This window comes from Emys orbicularis, chromosome 4, assembly GCF_028017835.1.
Source record: "Emys orbicularis isolate rEmyOrb1 chromosome 4, rEmyOrb1.hap1, whole genome shotgun sequence".
NCBI classification, from domain to species: domain Eukaryota; kingdom Metazoa; phylum Chordata; order Testudines; family Emydidae; genus Emys; species Emys orbicularis.
Window position 1 is genome coordinate 145,159,909 of NC_088686.1, and position 17,324 is coordinate 145,177,232.

Consider the following 17,324-nt stretch of genomic DNA (forward strand, 5'->3'; position numbering starts at 1 on the left):
CAGCCATAAGTTCTTAAGAGGGGGAAATAAAGGTCATTGTACATTTAGCTAACAATGCGTTTATGTACTTGGTATTCAAGCAGCTGCAACAACGTGTTTTATTCTTGCTGAGTTAGCCTCCATCCCAGCTTCTTAGGCTGGGTTTTTCAGAGGCATTAGGAAGGTTGGTCACCTCGCTATTTAATATTAACTCCCCCAAAAGCGGGGAAGTTCAGTTCCAGAATGTCGTTGTATGTGGATCTCTTGTAGCTTGACCCAAATTCCTGATGGCATCATAAAATGATGATTAACTTGTGCAGTTTACTGGACGGGGGAGGCAGGAGTCTGATACCCATACAGTTGGGTATGTAGACTAACATATTTTTAAACGGAAAGATCCAAAGTTTTATAACTTTATTTTAAAATACATTTTGATACCTGCTGTAGTCAACTAAATTCTTCCTGTGCAAAATGTTCTTATGCTGGTACTTCTAATTTTCAGTGGTCAAGTGTCCAGAGCCAGAAGTCAAAAATGGAAAAAAGCAATCTGGGTTTGGATCTGCGTATTCATATGGAAACACCGTAATATTTGAATGTGATTCTGGCTACGCTCTGAAGGGTAGCAGTTCAGTTAAATGTGAAGCTAATAATTCATGGGTTCCATCTTTGCCCACCTGTCTGCGTGAGTATAAGCAGTTGTATTGAACCTTTTATATACTAATGTTTAGGAAGCTTGTTGCTTTTGAGTAGCCATGTTACAATGATGTCAAGTTTGAGTGTCTGTGTCCCTTTTTTTCCATAGGCATAACACATACTACACCTGCAACTTCCCCTCCAGGAGGAACAAAAGATACTTTTGGTGAGTTGGAAGAACTTTTGGCTATTTAAAGCTTCCAGATTTTTAGCATGTAGTTTCTACAAGACTGAAAATGGAAGTGTGGAATTCACAAAGTACATTTAATCTCTAAGTTTAAAAAAAAAAAAATAAAAAAAAAAATTCACAATTGCTACTATAAGCAACGTTCTCCCTCAGGTTTTAGAGCATGACATATTTCTTCATCTACCCTTCCTTGCATCCTCTTCGCAAAAGCACTTGAAACAGCTTACTAGCTGTACTGAGCTGTAAGAATGTGTAACTTTCCTCATGAGGGCCCATAGGGCGAAGCATTCAGGAGAGGTTTAGCAGCTGCCACCTGAGGTTAGTGATGCATTCGAATAACAAGAAAATGGCTTCAGATTTGTAACAGCTTCAGAAGTGTGTTGAGGGGAAATCTGAATTTCTTCCTTTCAAGTGATTGCACGTTTGTTCCACATTCGGTATGTGAGGACCTTGTCTGAAGCCAGAGAGTTTGCAGTAGTGGTACCCATTGGAGCAGTGCATGTGCCCTGAGCTGCCTCATTCCCCTACCGATCTGCCCTTGCTCCTGTCAGCTATTTCTCACTGCCTGTGGTGAGTAGTCTGTCTCCAGTGAGCTCTGCACACAGGATTTTTCCTCTAAAGACCTGTTAGGATTATTTTCTTAAATATTTTTTTGCAGTTAACTCACACAATTAACTAAAAAAAAATTTGATAAATTGTAATGCTGCAAGAAGCAGCTGTAGAACGGAGCCATTGTTCGCTTATGTTTTGATTTCACCCATTTTGTGCTGCTAACTGGGTTCTCTGAACTAATTATGTGGGATCTCAGAATTGTTTGTAGTGTACTTAATCTTTGTTGGTCTAATTGCACAGTTGAAAGAATGAGTTATCGACTCCAAGCATGATGCGCACCTAGCACCTGAAAATATTTGTACGTATTTTTCCTTGTACAGGATCAACTGCAAAACCCACAGAAGAAACCACAAAAAATACCCCGGGTAAAAACAGACTCTTAAAATCTCTCAACTTTATGTTGGGAAAGTATTAATTCTCTAGTTTTGTTATCACCATTTTGAGGTAACTGCATCTTTGACCCCTCCCGCCCTTATGGTCTGCTCAAGGAACTTCCTCTCAGGCCTCTAGCCAAAAGTTCTCTCTGACAGCACCCCGCATCCCTTCTCTCTCCAGCTCACTGTATCTGCAGAGCAAGATTCTGTAGATGCAAATGTAGGCCCATAAACCATTTCAAAGCTACTGTGTCACAGAGGAGGCTATCGTCCATTTCACCTTTGAATCCATATTTGGGGCACTGTGTTATGAAGTGTTCAGTGGTGAGAACATCCAAACCACAGTCGCATGAAAGGGAGTCTCTGATTTTTCCATTTCTGCATCAAATAGCTGTATCTTTGATGGTTCAGGTGCAGTTGAGTCCAGAGTCCGCATAGCTGGTTGAAACCATGAGGGCAACTTGTCGGGTCTGTGCTAATGTTTGTTTAGACGGTGGATGAGGTCCAGATATTTTGCCATTCCTTGGCTAGATCCAAAGAGATGAGGTGGCCGCATGTGGTCAACAGCAGTTGTTGCTATTTCAGGCATGCGGTATGTAGTCCGTAATATGCTGGATGGGAAGTTCCGGGTAGTCTTTGGTATGTTAAGTTCACGTGCAATGGCTGTATCTCAGTGGATAGCTGGAGGTTCAGTGTTGGCTAATACAGAGAGCCATGGTAGAGGGGTTGATTTTTAAAGTTCCTATGATGATTCACATGGACTGATTCAGCTGCCCATCCGCAAGTTAGGTGTGGCAGCTTTTTGTCCACATTGGTGCACAGCACTCTGCAACCGAGTACACAAGGACCAATGCTATTGTAGATAGCACCAGGGCAGTTGATCCCCAGTTTGTTCCTGCTATTTTTTTTGGACCGTGTTGAGGTGAGTCTTTGCTTTGGAGGCTACTTTCTGGATATGGTTATGGAAGGTAAGTGTGCGGTCAAGAATGACACTGAGAGGTTGACTTTGGGTTGTAACTCAGTTTTACCACAAAACTCGACAGTGGTTTTGTGCGATTCTGTTAAGGGGGAAAATAGACTATCGATGTACTTCCAAAAGTGGCAGTTGAGAAGCCTTCCTCCATGATATTAAAGTCAGATGCGTAAGGGTCATTTCATGTTGTTGACAGCTACAGGCCTGAGTTGCAAGTATCAAATTATAAGCATACACAAACTTCTTTGCCGTCATTTCAAGCACATCATTCCCCTGCAATCCACGGAGTATCCCGAGCGGGTCAGACAAATGTCTAGCCTCCGTGCTACAAGGATAGTGATAGTAGTTTACCAAAATCCAATCACCTCTTTCAAAGCAGAGTACATTTATTTTAAGGACAAAATCATATGGAGAAAACATCTCAAACAAAGAGGTCTATGTGCATATTAAACATACCAGAATTCGCCCTTCAGTCCTTCCACCCCTTTAACAGGCTTGGGTCCTCCCTTGGATAAATGCCATGTCCATTTGTTGAAGCAAAATGAAGCTCTCTACTAGTTCAAGATGGCCCCTGATAACCCAAGCTCTTGCCTCTCTCTCTTTTTTTTTTTTTTTCCCCCCCCCCCTTCTTCCCCCCAGGCCTCCCTGAAAGCGGGTAAAACCAGCCATCTCCCCTTTTTCCACAGGAAAGGTTTAAAAGGCAGAGCTGTCTACATAACCAGATTTGGGATTTTACATTATATAACCCCAAGATAATCCAAATTCCACAGGAAATCCTCCTAGTGAGCCAGGAACACACACACCTGTATTGATATGTAGTGTTATGAATAGTCTGTGGGCTCATAACATCTGGCCCATCTCAATATAATGGTCTCTGATAGTTTTCATGCTGTCAAAGGCTGACTGAAACTTTCAGATAACATTCATGATGTTACATACAGCAGTTTCAAGATAGGCCTGCATTCCTTATGTCGTCATTATTGGTGTATTTTTAGTTTTGGCTAATTTAGACATCCCAGGAGATCTCAGGCTGAGATGTGGGATCGGATGGGTGGAGATGGGTAAGGAGTAGACAGGTAAATTTGCAAGAAATCGACATAGAAATGGTGGTTGAAATCCTGTGAGCAGATGAAATCGCCCAAAGAGGGACCAAGAACAGTGTGAAGAGGTGGAACCTGCAAGAGACTCTGCCGAGGCAGCCAGAGGGGAAAGAGCCAGGGGTGACAGTCTTGTAGATGCCCAGGTTAAACAGTCTTGAGAGGATCAACTGGATCTAACAGGAAGAGGAGGATGGAGCAAAGTACAGGCCTGAGACTGGTCTGGGAAGGAGCAGTTAAAAAGCTTGGTTAGAGAAGTTAGGATGGAATGAAGGGGACAAACCAGGCTGGAGGGGGTGAAGGATGGTGTTGGAGTGAAGAAACACAAGGCAGGGGTGTGTTGGGAGAACTTACAAATGAAGGGAGGTAGGGGAACAGTTTGGAGGGATAGGTAGGATGAGAGGATGGCTTTTGAGAATTGGGGAGAGCATGTACCAAGTGAGGGAATAGACACTTACAGGCTTCTAGGGGGTGTGGCACTCCAAGCACGTTGACTTGGCCGAAGATAATCCATCTTGAAAACTGTACTATAATACTAGTTATTTTGTGTAGGGGTAGATGGCTTCTGGTTCAAAGAGTGAGTTGTTGGCATGGACATACGAGTAATATACCTAATGCATGCGGACACTTTTTTCACTGTGCAAACTCAACAGAAATCTTAAGGAAAACGAAATGGGCAAAAGAGCTTGTCTGTGTTTCGTAGTTCAGTAGTGTGCTAGGAGGTAGTGCTTGATCCTTCAATGGGAGAGAAAAGGAGCAATCTTGGGACTGGGTCTTTTTAGCATGTTTTGTTGCAAACTAACATTGTAAAATCACTCTAGTTGTCTTGTCGCCTTGTTGCCATGCATGGCGTGGCTTTGTTCAGCACATTCAGATAAGTGGGTTGCTCCTGTATCCTCTTGTAAGTCTCCTTTTTATGCAGCACCTACTCTGAACACAACCCCAAATGGCCCTAAAGAAAGCCCAGGTAAACCTGATGACTATAAAGGGAGCGAAATAACCGCTGTGATCAGATACCTAGAATCTTCATGATGGATAGTGGAGGCTTTGGTTTACACATTGAACTGGAGCATTCTGCACACTTACTTCAATTTGTGTTTCATAATATGTAAACAAATTATGGTTGTGGTCGCCTGAATGCCCCTTATGCCCAGGTCTGAATTATAAGCCTGAGACTGGAATTATATTTCTATACCTCTGTAGTAGTCTCGTCTCCCACCCAGAACTCTCTCTTCCTTCATTCCCTTTTTCCCCCACTGTCTGTATGGTATTACCCACCTGCTGATGCCCACTCACTCGATATATCTATATAAAATGCCAGCTGTATGAAACTGTCCATCTGAATTCTGCACAGTAATGGCACAAGCAACTACAGGCTTAACTGGTAGTCAAGTATTAAACTACACTCCGATGAGATGTCTACTCAGTTCACTTTTTGTTCTGTACGTAATGGTTAGGCTTGAGTTGACTGATCCTCTGGTAATGACGGCAGTAGTATCAAAATAAAAACATCACTTTTTCTCTTGTTTCTGCTTCTCTACTCCCAAATAAGAACAGGTTGGCAGATAATCTTACGTCATTAATCCTGTGGTTACATGTTGAGGCATGTTTTGTGGTAGCTGATCCAAACACTCCACCTCTAGTGACTTTCGCTGTAGATAAAAATATGGCTGACCAGTGCAGAATTTGTGTGCAGTGTTTTGTTGTAGCGACGTCGGTCCCAGGCTATTAGAGACAGAGTGGGTGAGGTAATATCTTTTATTGGATTAACTTCTGTTGGTGAGAGACAAGCTTTCAAGCTTCCCCAGAGCTGTTCTTCAGGTCAGTGCAGAATTTGGCAGATGAGATCCTGACTGTGTCTGGAGGGGAGGGCCCTCTGGTCTCAGAAGGACGCGCAAGAATTCTGCAAATGAGAGCATTCATTCATAATGGAGGAAATCTTTATAGAGGATTTGCCCTATCAATTCTCAGGTCTGTCATCATGTCTCTATTATAATGTACAAGTAATAGAAGACCCGGAAAAGCTGCCTTTCTTCTTTCAATATTGGATTATCTAGGGGTCAGATCATGGTTTCCAATATGTCTTATAAATTCTGTAATTTGCATGATGGTATTAATTAGAGTCTATTTGTTTAATTTAGGGTGTGGCTTCAGGTATTGAATGTTGCACCAATATGCATCAATTGATTCCTGTAGTTAGCTGGCATTCATATAACTTCACACTTCAGCTCACCTTGCATTTTTTCTTTCTAGGGTCGAACACTGGTATCACGATTGCTATTGGTAAGTAACTTAAAACTTAAAAAATAATTCAATGCACAGACTTTACGTAGTAAGATCCAGTAATAGCGTAAGATATTTAATGTTCCACTATCTTCATCTCATACAATTTTTCCCCGCTGCTTCACTACATGAGGAATCTACTCCAGGCAGCTAGTTTTTCTGTTACTGTATTACGGGGTCGGCAACCTTTCAGAAGTGGTGTGCCAAGTCTTCATTTATTCACTCTAACTTAAGGTTTCACGTGCCAGTAATACATTTGAACATTTTTAGAAGGTCTCTTTCTATAAGTCTATAATATGTAACTAAACTATTGTTGTATGTAAAGTAAATAAGGTTTTTAAAATGTTTAAGAAGCTTCATTTAAAATTAAATTAAAATGCAGAGCCCCCCGAACCGGTGGCCAGGACCCAGGCAGTGTGAGTGCCACTGAAAATCAGCTTGTGCGCTGCCTTCAGCACGCGTGCCATAGGTTGCCTACCCCTGCTGTTTTATGTCCTGTCTGGTGGTGCCATGTAAAAGCTCATGAGACAGATGCTTGATTTAAAGAATCCAAGAAATATAGGCCTGGAAGGGACCTCAAGAGGCCATCAAGTCCAGCCCCTGTGCTGAGGCAGGACCAAGTAAACCTAGATCATCCCGGACAGGGGTTTGTCCAGTCTGTCCTTAAAATACCCTGTGATGGGGATTCCACAGCCTCCTTTGGAAGCTTATTCAGTGCTTAACTGCCGTTAGTTACAAAGTTTTTCCTAATATCTAACCTAAATCACCCTTGCTGCAGATTAAGCCCATTACTTCTTGTCCTGCCTTCCAGTGGAGGTTGGGAACAATTGATCACTGTCCTCTTTATTCAAAGATGTTAATGGCTGTTGTACTCTGCCCTGCTCCCCCCTCAGTTTTCTCCAGATTCAGTCTACCATGAGTCAACTTCTGGTAAAAATCCATTTATTTAGACTGTCTGTCTAAACTTGTGATTTATTAATATTTACCTAAACCGAGTCGCCTACTGTGATTCCATCTTAACTGTTATATTCAGGTTTATATGATATGGAAGTGGGAATTAAGGATCTTACCCCTAGAAGCTGCACTTCTGTAGGTCTGTTTTGGATAAGGGTACTACTGCAGACTGCATATGTATGTCTGGTGTCCACCAGAAATGGGAATGGAAAAAGCAACGGAGAAGAAACACGACATTGGGAGTTGACAGTGTAGGATAACATTTCACTGTTCTGCCTTTCTAGTTCCAGAGCTGGAACTTTCTCTCCATTTTGAAGGGAGGTTTTAGTCCTGTGACTTTTTTCTAATATTGGATATTTTGTTAATGTCTCTGTTCAATTTTCTCTCAGAAGAATAACATTTTGGCTCAAATCTTTATATGAGATCTTCAGTAGGGAAACCATCATTAAAACACTCATGGGAAACTCACCTTTGAATAATCTTGGTGCTGATGACATTGGTGCAAGTGGATTCCAGACTTGTGAATTTTTGCTGGATTTCACCATAAATATTCTAGTTTAATGTTATCACCAGGTTACTGTTTCCTTTTTTCCATCAAGGAGTCGTCATTGGTTTATTGGTGGCTGGTGGAATTGTTGCCATTGTGACATACAAAGCTTGCTTTGCGGAAAAAAGGTCAGCCAAAACAAGATCCTGATGTGAACTACTCTGAAGAATTAGTGAGACCATTTCTTTCCTGTAGTCCTTCTATTGCTGTGTGCGCTAATATAGTCTGAGGTTTTACCTGATTTTTGTTTAGTTTAGCAGCCTGTATCTTTTCTTACATACCTGCATGCCAGGAGAAAGCAAAAGCATGGTTCTCCAAAACTGCACTCACGTGCAGCTCTGAAGTAATGACACTTCCCAACTATACATAGAGGCTTTTCTAGAATCGCATCTCAAATTTTTACCAGCAGCCAAGTGCAGAAGCTTCTAAGTGATTTAAATGGACTATTTTCTCTAACTCTACCATGCTTCGTATAATGCTACTTTGCCATTCCAGGAAAATTTATTCTGCATTAAGAAAAACAACGCTAAGTGTGCTGCTGAATACCGTATATGTTGTATTTGCTTTTGCTGGAAGACATCTTGTGTTGTGCAGAGATCAGTATTGGATGCTGAAAGTTTAGGATAGAACGTTTTTTTTTTTTGTTTGTTTTTTATATCTTTACAGCCGAATCTGTCTTGCTAAGCGTAGTAACCCCACCTTACGTAAAGCAAAACTAACAGCCTGAACCATCCCCTCCCCCCCCCCCCCAAAAAGCCCCCCCAGCCCTGCAGCTGTGGAAACTCAGGCCCCAATCCTGTTAGCACTTCCACACCCTTAAATTACAGGGGTTCTGTGACAACTGTGTAGCCGAGTGATTCAGAAACAGAATTAATGTTTGTCTTCAGAGCAGGGTTTGAAGAGTGTGCAGTAAATAAGGCCTGGGGCCACAGCTGTACAACAAAGAGAAAACATAAGAGTGGCCATACTGGGTCACACCCATAGTCCATCTAGTCTAATATTCTGTCTTTTTATAGTGGCCACTGTTGGTTGATTCAGAGGGAATGAACAGAACAGGACAATTATCAAGAGATTGATTCCCTGTTGTCCAGTCTCAGCTGCTGGCAGGTGTGCTGACTCCCAGAGCATGGGGTTGCATCCCTAAGCATCTTGGCTAATAGCCATTGATGGAACTATCCTCCATGAACATAACTACCGTAATTCTTTTGTGATCCCAGTTAAACTTTTGGCCTGTCAACAAGTTCCACAGGTTGACTCTGTGTTGGTGCTAAACCTGCTGCCTGTTAATTTCATAGGGTGGCCCCTGATTCTTGTGTTATGGGAGGGGAGGTAAATAACACTTTGTTCAAACTGTTATGATTTTTGGAGACTTCTGTCATATCCCCTGTTAGTCTTCTCTTTTCTAAGCATATTTCTAAACAAAATATAAGCTGCTCCTTAAGTGAGTAATATCTGTCATATGCACTGAGTGAGGCAAGGGTCCTGTGGGGAGAAAACAGCGGGTGATCATGTAACTAAAGACTGATCACCATGCGTATGGACATGGGGGTTTTACTCATGTTGTACAGGCAACCTTAATTCTTGCCTTTTGTAATGGAGTGCTTGACTTTGCAGCCTTATTTATGTTCCTTTAACATAGGATGTTTAACGTAGAACTTTTGTGTGTAATACTATGAAGAGTTGCCCTTAAATATCCATCTAACCCTCAGCCCATCGCCTCAGCAGCCTGGGGGGGGGGGGGGGGAACATGGCAGAGGTTTACTGCATATAGTCCCTTTTGCACAACTTAGTAAGTTCAGCAGTTAGATTAAATTTTCAGAATATTACTTTAAAATCAGTACAGATATAAAAATGAATAAACGATCCAAAATTCTGCACAGGCAGCCCAAAAGCACTGTACAAAAAGGTTCTACACCTCTACCTCATTTTCCTCTGTCCCCAGCTATAATGTAGGGAATCGATGTACTTTGCTCGCACTCCTTTTCATACTATATACTTTAATAATCTTATTTCTAAGATAATAGAAATCAATTTCTGTCCTGTCAACATACCAGTCTTTTAAAAGTGGGATACTAGAGCTTTTTCAGCTTCTACAAATCACTACCTTTGTACAACCAAGGACAATTAAAGCTCCGTTTTTAAACTGTAGATCCATTTAAAAAGGAAAAATCAGGGCACATTCAGCTTGGCCAGTGGGAGGGAAGGAGGTGTGTCTGGTGGTTTGAGACTTAATGTATGTCTACATTGGAGCTGGAGGTGTAACTTTGAGCTCAGGTGTAGACATACCTGCATTAGCTCTGATTGAGCTAGCATGCTAAAAACACAAGTGTAGCTGCAGTGGCACTGTACTTGGAAGGGTGTCTTGCCACTCGTGCCGCCACAGCTACACTTCTGTTTTTAGCATGCTAGCACTGGGCTATGTCTACCCGAGTTGCAAACTACATCTCCAGCTCCGGTATGGACATAGCCTTATTTAGTGTGTCTGTCCTAATCCCCCAACCCAAAGTGTCTTCTCTATTTTGATATTCTTCTCCCATTGACAAAATAGGAATACTTGAGTTATCCTCAAACTAGGTGTGTGACTCAGAGCTTTTTCCCATGGACCCCAAGAGATTCAGGCCCAGAATGTCTTCAGAACCGTCTGTGACATTTTCAAGCTTGTAAAAAGTGAATATGGCTCACTTAAAAACATAATTCTGTTGATCTGCTGTTCAAGATTTGCTCGCTACAGCGTTCACAGTGAAGATTTTGTCTTGCTGCTAATTAACACTGTGTAAAAGCTTTTTAAAATGAAAAACTGCCATTTAAATTAAAGTTCCCTTGGGTTCCATTGATTCTGAAGTGTCTTTCATTTGTACCCAAGATCTAGTTTCAATCTAAATTTCTTTGTGTTTAGCCCTGACTTTGCTAGAGACATCTTAGATGCTGTGAAACCTGCTTTTTATTGTATTCCCATTCTTAGAAATGGCAGTATTGCTTGTTACCTGTGTAGGCAGAGCCTCAAATCTTGCCATCCACATAATAAACATTCTTAGCTTACAGGACATTTCAACAAAGCACCTGCCTAATATCTTTTGTAGGGTAAATGAGAGTTCTGGAGCTGAGACTTATTTTGTCCTTCATCTGTAAGCAAAGGCCAGTGATCATAAGCCTTTAACAACACCTGGTGTCCCATGTCATGTCTTAAGCTAATGAAATGCGCAGCATCCTACAACTGTTAATTTAGAACAGTCTCCAGCTACACTTTAGAGATCCTTTCTGCTTTGAATAACTTTCAGCTTTCCTTTTATTTTTGATATCCTTTAATGCTTTTTTAGAGGAGGTACATTGACCAGTTGCACTCGAGCACAATATAATTCAAGTCGTGAGCTATTAGACATTATCCCTTTGAAGCAACGCTTATTCTTGTTGTGACGTGTTGCATTTTTGTCATGATCGTCAAGCCTGGTGCTTATTGAAGGTAATATTGTATTCGGAAGCCCAATTAGTAAAATCTTTGAATAATATTTAGTGTTGGAGGTTCACAAGAAAAGATACTCGCATTTAAAATGGGCTTTTACTGCCAGAATAAAACAAATCCAATATTAAGATGACTTGCAAGTAACGTGTTGCTATGTAGTCTTTCTCGGACTATGAAAAATGCTGACTTGCTAGGATTTAAATGAGGTAACTCGTTGTCCTCCTATGCATTTTAACCAGAACTGTCTATTAAATAGGAGAAGACACGCACATTAGAGCAAAAAATTATGTATTGTTTTTGTGTTAGCAAACTGTCTCTGGGATTAAGTTATCTGAAAATTTAAAGCCATAGGTTTTTCCAATGATTTAACTTCAGTTTTTAGGAAACACTTTTAAAAGCTTTATACTTGTCTTTAATTAATTTGCATATTGACCAATCTCTTGTCAAACTATTAATAGCTCTTTTGACTGTTTTCTAGAAGAGCAATATGCTCAAATAAATCTGAGACTTCATTCAATAAAGGGGTACTAGCGCACACACTAATTATAAATTAATCCTATATACCCAATCATGTGAACCTGAAGTTTGACACCTCTGTTTGCTGCAGTCCCCTGGGGATGTTTGATTGGCAAAAATATGAATATTAATATTGATAAGAAGCTTGAGTTAAAACTGTGTCTCCTTTAAAAGGGGCACAGCTGGGTAGAGTGCATATAGATCTTACCTGGTATGGGATTTCTTACACAATTGAGTTTTAATAGAAAATTGTACATACAATTTTAGAAAAATTTTGAATTTAAACATTCTATTAGAGTTTGCAACACTGCAATGCTTCATTGTGCTAGTGCTTGGAAAGTAAAAAGATTTCCCTATGTACATTGAAAGAAATGCAGACGTAAATAGCATTAACTAGTTTTTTTTTTTTTTTTTTTTTTTTTTTTAATCTTTCACTTTGTTAATCATCTAATGATATGGAAATAACAAGGATTTTTTTTTTAAACCAGTTAACCTGATGACTATAGAAGTGTGTGTGTGTGTGTGTGTGTGTGTGAGAGAGAGAATCTGTTGAATCATCCTGTCCCTGCAAAGGCAGGATTGTTCTCTACAGTACTTTTTTCTACCATTTTAGTCCATGCTAGTTTTAAAAGTTGCAGGTAATAGGGCTTCCATTACTTCCCCCTGCCCCTCCCCCCCACCCAACTCCAAAAAAAATCCATTGCCATCCAAAAATTTCCTAATATTCAGTATCCGTTTTCTTGGGAGTTCTAATGATATAAAAAGCCTCCTTTTAAGGAAGCAAAAGCAACTTTGATTTTTACTCTTGAATTCTGGAGTCATACTTCATTGAATTAGTTTCTCTCCTTTCCTGCTGTTCAGCCCATATGATGCAAATCAGCACTTCAGTGATCTACAGGAACGTGGGGGAAAAACCTAACTTGGATCTTGAAAGGGGTTTTACAGAAAATATTTACTTCAATGTGAAAAGATGGTGAGGTTCTGATGAACCATTATCTGCAAGAACATAATACAGCTATGCAGCATATTAAATTGAGACTATAAATTACTTTCTTAGGTTACCTTTCTTCTTTGGCCTGAACAGATATGTTGAATGCGACACATGTGAATATCTACTAAATTCTCCATTTCTATGTAACCATTTTGTCAACTACAGCAGTTATGAATGCATTGTGTGCCTTATCTTGTGATGTTACTTATCATAACAGCTCTGTCTTAATATATAAACGTTACTTCAGTATATTACCATTTTGATAATATAAGAACAAATATTTTCTCCAGAAGAATATTAATGATACAAAGCCCATGTTGGATTTTCATTTCTGGTGTAAGGTTGTGATTATATCCTTAATATGAGACTTCGTTCAGTAGAGGAGGAGTAATATAAAGTCTATATGCTACAAGTTTTAGTTGATATAATTGTATATGTGGAGCTTATATACAGCAGGCAGGAAATGCTAAACAAATCTCTGCTGAAGAGCTCAGGTGTTCATTGTGGATTCACTGTGAAACCCTAGGCCCTGACAGTGCTACAAAAGTTCTGTTGACTCTTTAACAGTACTCTACATAGTATTCTTGAGGTGTACAGTTGAATAAGATTCTTCTATAACGTGATTAGTCAGTGGAAGAAACTAATATGTCCTAAAACAGTGTTGTGTTATAGATGACCCCCTCGCCTTTCCAGTGCTCAAACAGTTGAGCGTTACGGGGAGGGAGCATAGATAGTCCAGTTCTCCTGTATTTAGGATATGTAATACCTAACTTATCACTGTTTGCCAACTTTGATTACAGATTAAACCACATGAATTTTTTTTCTGCCTCTTTTCTGTTTTGGACATGGCCTCTGAGAAGAAACAGCATGAACTGTGCTTTAATTGGAAATTAGTTTATAATTGTGTTAATGTAACTCTAAAATTAACAAAACAAATCTTTCAGACAGAACATAAAATGAAAAATCTCGTTATCCTAAACATCTGGAGTGAAGTCAAGATATTGTGCATTTTTACTTTGGTTTTAACTTTCTTTATTTTGGTTTTGCAGGAAAGATGCCTATCATTCTGGCAGTGCTGATGACTAACTTGTTCATCAGACAGTGAACATATTGGAAGAAAATGGAAAAATTGAGGGAAACCTCATATGATAGCATTAAACTTCTCTCGTGATCCCAGATTCCTCTCACTACAGTTGTATTCAGCGTTGTGGATTTTGCTGTTGCAAGCAAGAGCCTGTTGAGATTTCTATTTGGAGGTTTCGATCTTGAAGTACTTATTATCCCTTTTAAAATACTGATTAATGATGCCAAAGATACTCATTGAACTGCTGTAGGCTTTTGTTAATTCAAATTTATCCTCCGTTTTTAATTCAAATCTCCAGAATAATCCGTGTTCCTTTGCTCTCATGTCCAAAAAACTCCAAAAACAACAATAACAAAAAACAACCCCAAACTATTCTTATCCCAAGTCTTATATTTAGTGTGTCCTCAGTGTGGCATCCCAGAGTGAAGTGTGCGGATGTATGTAAAACTCAGGTGTTCAGAATCCACACTATCAAATTTTTAAGCCAGTATTGAGAGCCAAAATAAATTACCTCAGTTTCCTTATGAGCACTTTCTGATAAGTAAGCAATAAAATGGTTCTACTTGTGAGCAAATTCTTCTATGATTCCGTGCCTAAATGAAATGTCTTTATTTTTATATTTCAGTAGCTGAAAATAAGTTTGGTAGCATTTAAAGCAAGCTTATTACATTCAGGAAATAATTCTCTGCTGTGAGAAGGTGTGCATCACCAAATGCTGTTTTGTCACTATCACTGAAAACATATCATTTGTATTTATACAAGTTGTACAGAATTTTACTTGGCCATCTGCATATTTATCAAATGAAAAAACTGGAATTTCTGTGTTGTACTTAAGCCTTTTCTCTGAATAAAAGGAATATTGTAGAGACTATAGCATCCTGACTCTCAATAGCGATGTAAAAATGTGGTTGAAATCTACTCCTTTACTGTGATCTGGTCACTAACTGCTTTCCAGAGCAGATGAAACTAGTACTGCTTTTTGCACCCCACTCCCCCCCCAAAAATCCATGATTTCCTAGGGCATGGATCTTTCTAGCAAGGGGTAGCACTTTGTCAGCCTTGTAACAACTCACTGCCATGTACTACAAAATACTATCCAAACTGAATGCTAGCGTGATAGTATAACCCACACATCTCCTGGGTGTGGTGGTCTGTCCCATCTAGTGGCACCAAGACCACTTAGAGACCTAAAATGTGTCTGGTCCACAGCCTTAGCTAACAGACAGTCAGTCCGATCCTGCCTGTGTTACAATAGGATTAGGATCTATGTGATAGAAACAGGTTTCTGATACTCATTAGAAACTGCAAAGATGTTTAATGATGCTTTGCCTTTGCTCAGCTTACCTGAAGGATGTGGCTGGATTTAGATGTTTTAATTTCCCACTGTTGCTAAGGTCATAGCTACAGTGGGGATGTGTCCTGATTTTCAGTTAGCAGTTCAAATCCCCAGCATAGCATCAGGTTTCCTCTATCAAGCCTTGTTTTGCACTAGTGCAGCTTACGTTTTCAAGCATGGGTAGGTGTAAGCTGCACTAGTGCAAACTGCAGTTTATAGCAGTTTTCCTGTCTACACTGTGGCTGAGCACTGATGGAGCTATATTGGTGTCAGACCACTAGTGGCTGAAAGCCGGACAAAGGCTCAGGCCATGTCTATACTACCGGCTAAATCGGCACTGCTGCAATTGATGCAGCGGTGTCGATTTTAGCGGGTCCAGTGAAGACACTAAGTTGATGGGAGAGTACTCTCCTGTCGACACAGCTTCTGCCTCTCAGGGAGGTGGAGTACAGACATCAACAGGAAAGCGTTTCCATCAATGCAGCGCGGTGTAGACACCGCTGTAAGTCAACCTAAGTTAAATCAACTTCAGTTACGTAACTTGCGTAACTCAGATTGACTTACAGCATTAGTGTAGACCACCCCTCAGTGTACACAAGACCACCAATGGTGGTAGCATTGGGAAGCTTAGTGTAGATGGGCCAGTGGGTGCTACTGGCATTTTAAACACAATTAATGGTATTTTCAAGAGCCTAAGTGAGTTAAGGAGGAAAAGTTCTATTGAAAGTTGTTGGGAGCTGAGATGAAGGGGAGTTGATGTGAGTCACATTAGCTGCCTGAATCTGTTCCGTAGCATAGTGATTCTGCTCATAACTTTCCATACAATGAGGTTATGAAGTGGAAATTGTTGAGGCCTCTCAACTGCAGGAAAATAGTAAACAAATAATTGTGTTTTTTTTTTCATAAAATATGTAGAAATCCTCTAAATTTGGTAGAGGTTAGTGAGGGACTGGGATGGTGAAATAAAATACTACTAGTTCAGCCTGGCAGTGATGTGTGCTTAGACTAAAGTTTCTGCAAGCAGTAGGTTCTGTATGTGGCTCATTATCTCTCATCTTGCTGGTCACCCTGTGCTGCAGCTGTGTGTATAAGAGATCATTTTTAAACACACAAATGTGGTAATTTTTTCACAACTGGTAAAGCTTTTACTGTAACAATGTCGCCGTCTTTCCATGACTCTGGGTCTATCGGTTGGTTCTCGACACTGCTATCCTCCAACAATCCCTCGGTTGCCATGTCCTTGTATAAAGACTCTTCTTCCATTCCTACCTATAAAAAACAAATATTTAACCATACATATTTATAAAACATCTGTAATTTTTCATCAATTTGTTATTAAAATGGCCTTACCTCCACCTTGGAGTCTGCTTCCTCCAGAGCGGCAACACATTTTTTCACATTCTATCCTTTTCCTCTTTGACAACTAGCCATGACTCCATAAAGTCGTCCTGTTTCTTGGGTTCAGTTTCAGGATGAAACGCAGGGTTCGGCAACAGGTCTGCCTCTTTAGCAAAATAAGTGTAAATGGCACCCATGGGCAATTCCAGCTTCTTGGCGTCTGTAGGCATCTTGTAAAAGGACATGGCCGTTGTGTCTAGGCTACCAGTTTTAAAACTGCTGTTCGCAAATATATGTGGTTTTATACACACGGTCAAATGTTCATTGGCTAGAGTTTTTAAATAATACACTCCACGATAGTCCTTTTCTGAAAGGCTCGTTTTAGAATCTTGGTATGAAAGGATTGGTTCAAAAAGTGCATTCTGTGACGTAGCTGTAAAACACTGAAAGACAGGGCTAGCTCCCAAGGTTCACCGCCCAGAACAGCTATCATTTCACTACCGACAATCGCTGGAGTAGGATGTTTCGCTCTGCATGTGTTCAGTAACAGCCTCTTCTTGCTTTGTTTTTTGTATTTTCTAAAACCTTTTTTCTTTGCCCTGTGCTTATTTTTTCTTTTCTATTATTTAAAAATCATCGCTCCATACTAAACCTACCCAAACAATCATTCTTCTCTTTAATAACCTTTTTTCCTCTAAACCTAACCAAAGCTTTTTTTAATCTATAAGCTTTCTTACTCTATTCTTTCAACCTTTTTCTCTAAACAATCAACCAAATGTATCAAAACACAAGCATGCAACATTCCCCCATTCAAACATAAAAAATACTGTAATAAAAAAAAATTTCAAAATGGCTGACGGTGCCAAACCTTGACACCAATGGAACTGGAACTGCAGGGCA

The 17,324-nt window shown here is 40.1% G+C and overlaps 1 protein-coding gene across 1 annotated transcript in view; it reads left to right on the top strand.

The window, feature by feature from the left end:
• The window catches only part of LOC135877072 (C4b-binding protein alpha chain-like), a 29,968-nt gene extending 15,349 nt beyond the window's left edge, over positions 1 to 14,619 (top strand). The window contains exons 6-9 of the mRNA XM_065402426.1: positions 482 to 661; positions 782 to 838; positions 6,169 to 6,198; positions 13,716 to 14,619. Of these exons, the coding sequence (XP_065258498.1) occupies positions 482 to 661; positions 782 to 838; positions 6,169 to 6,198; positions 13,716 to 13,771 (323 nt within the window). The 3' untranslated portion in view covers positions 13,772 to 14,619. The remainder of the gene's footprint in view (positions 1 to 481; positions 662 to 781; positions 839 to 6,168; positions 6,199 to 13,715) is intronic.
• Positions 14,620 to 17,324: the final 2,705 nt, after the last annotated feature.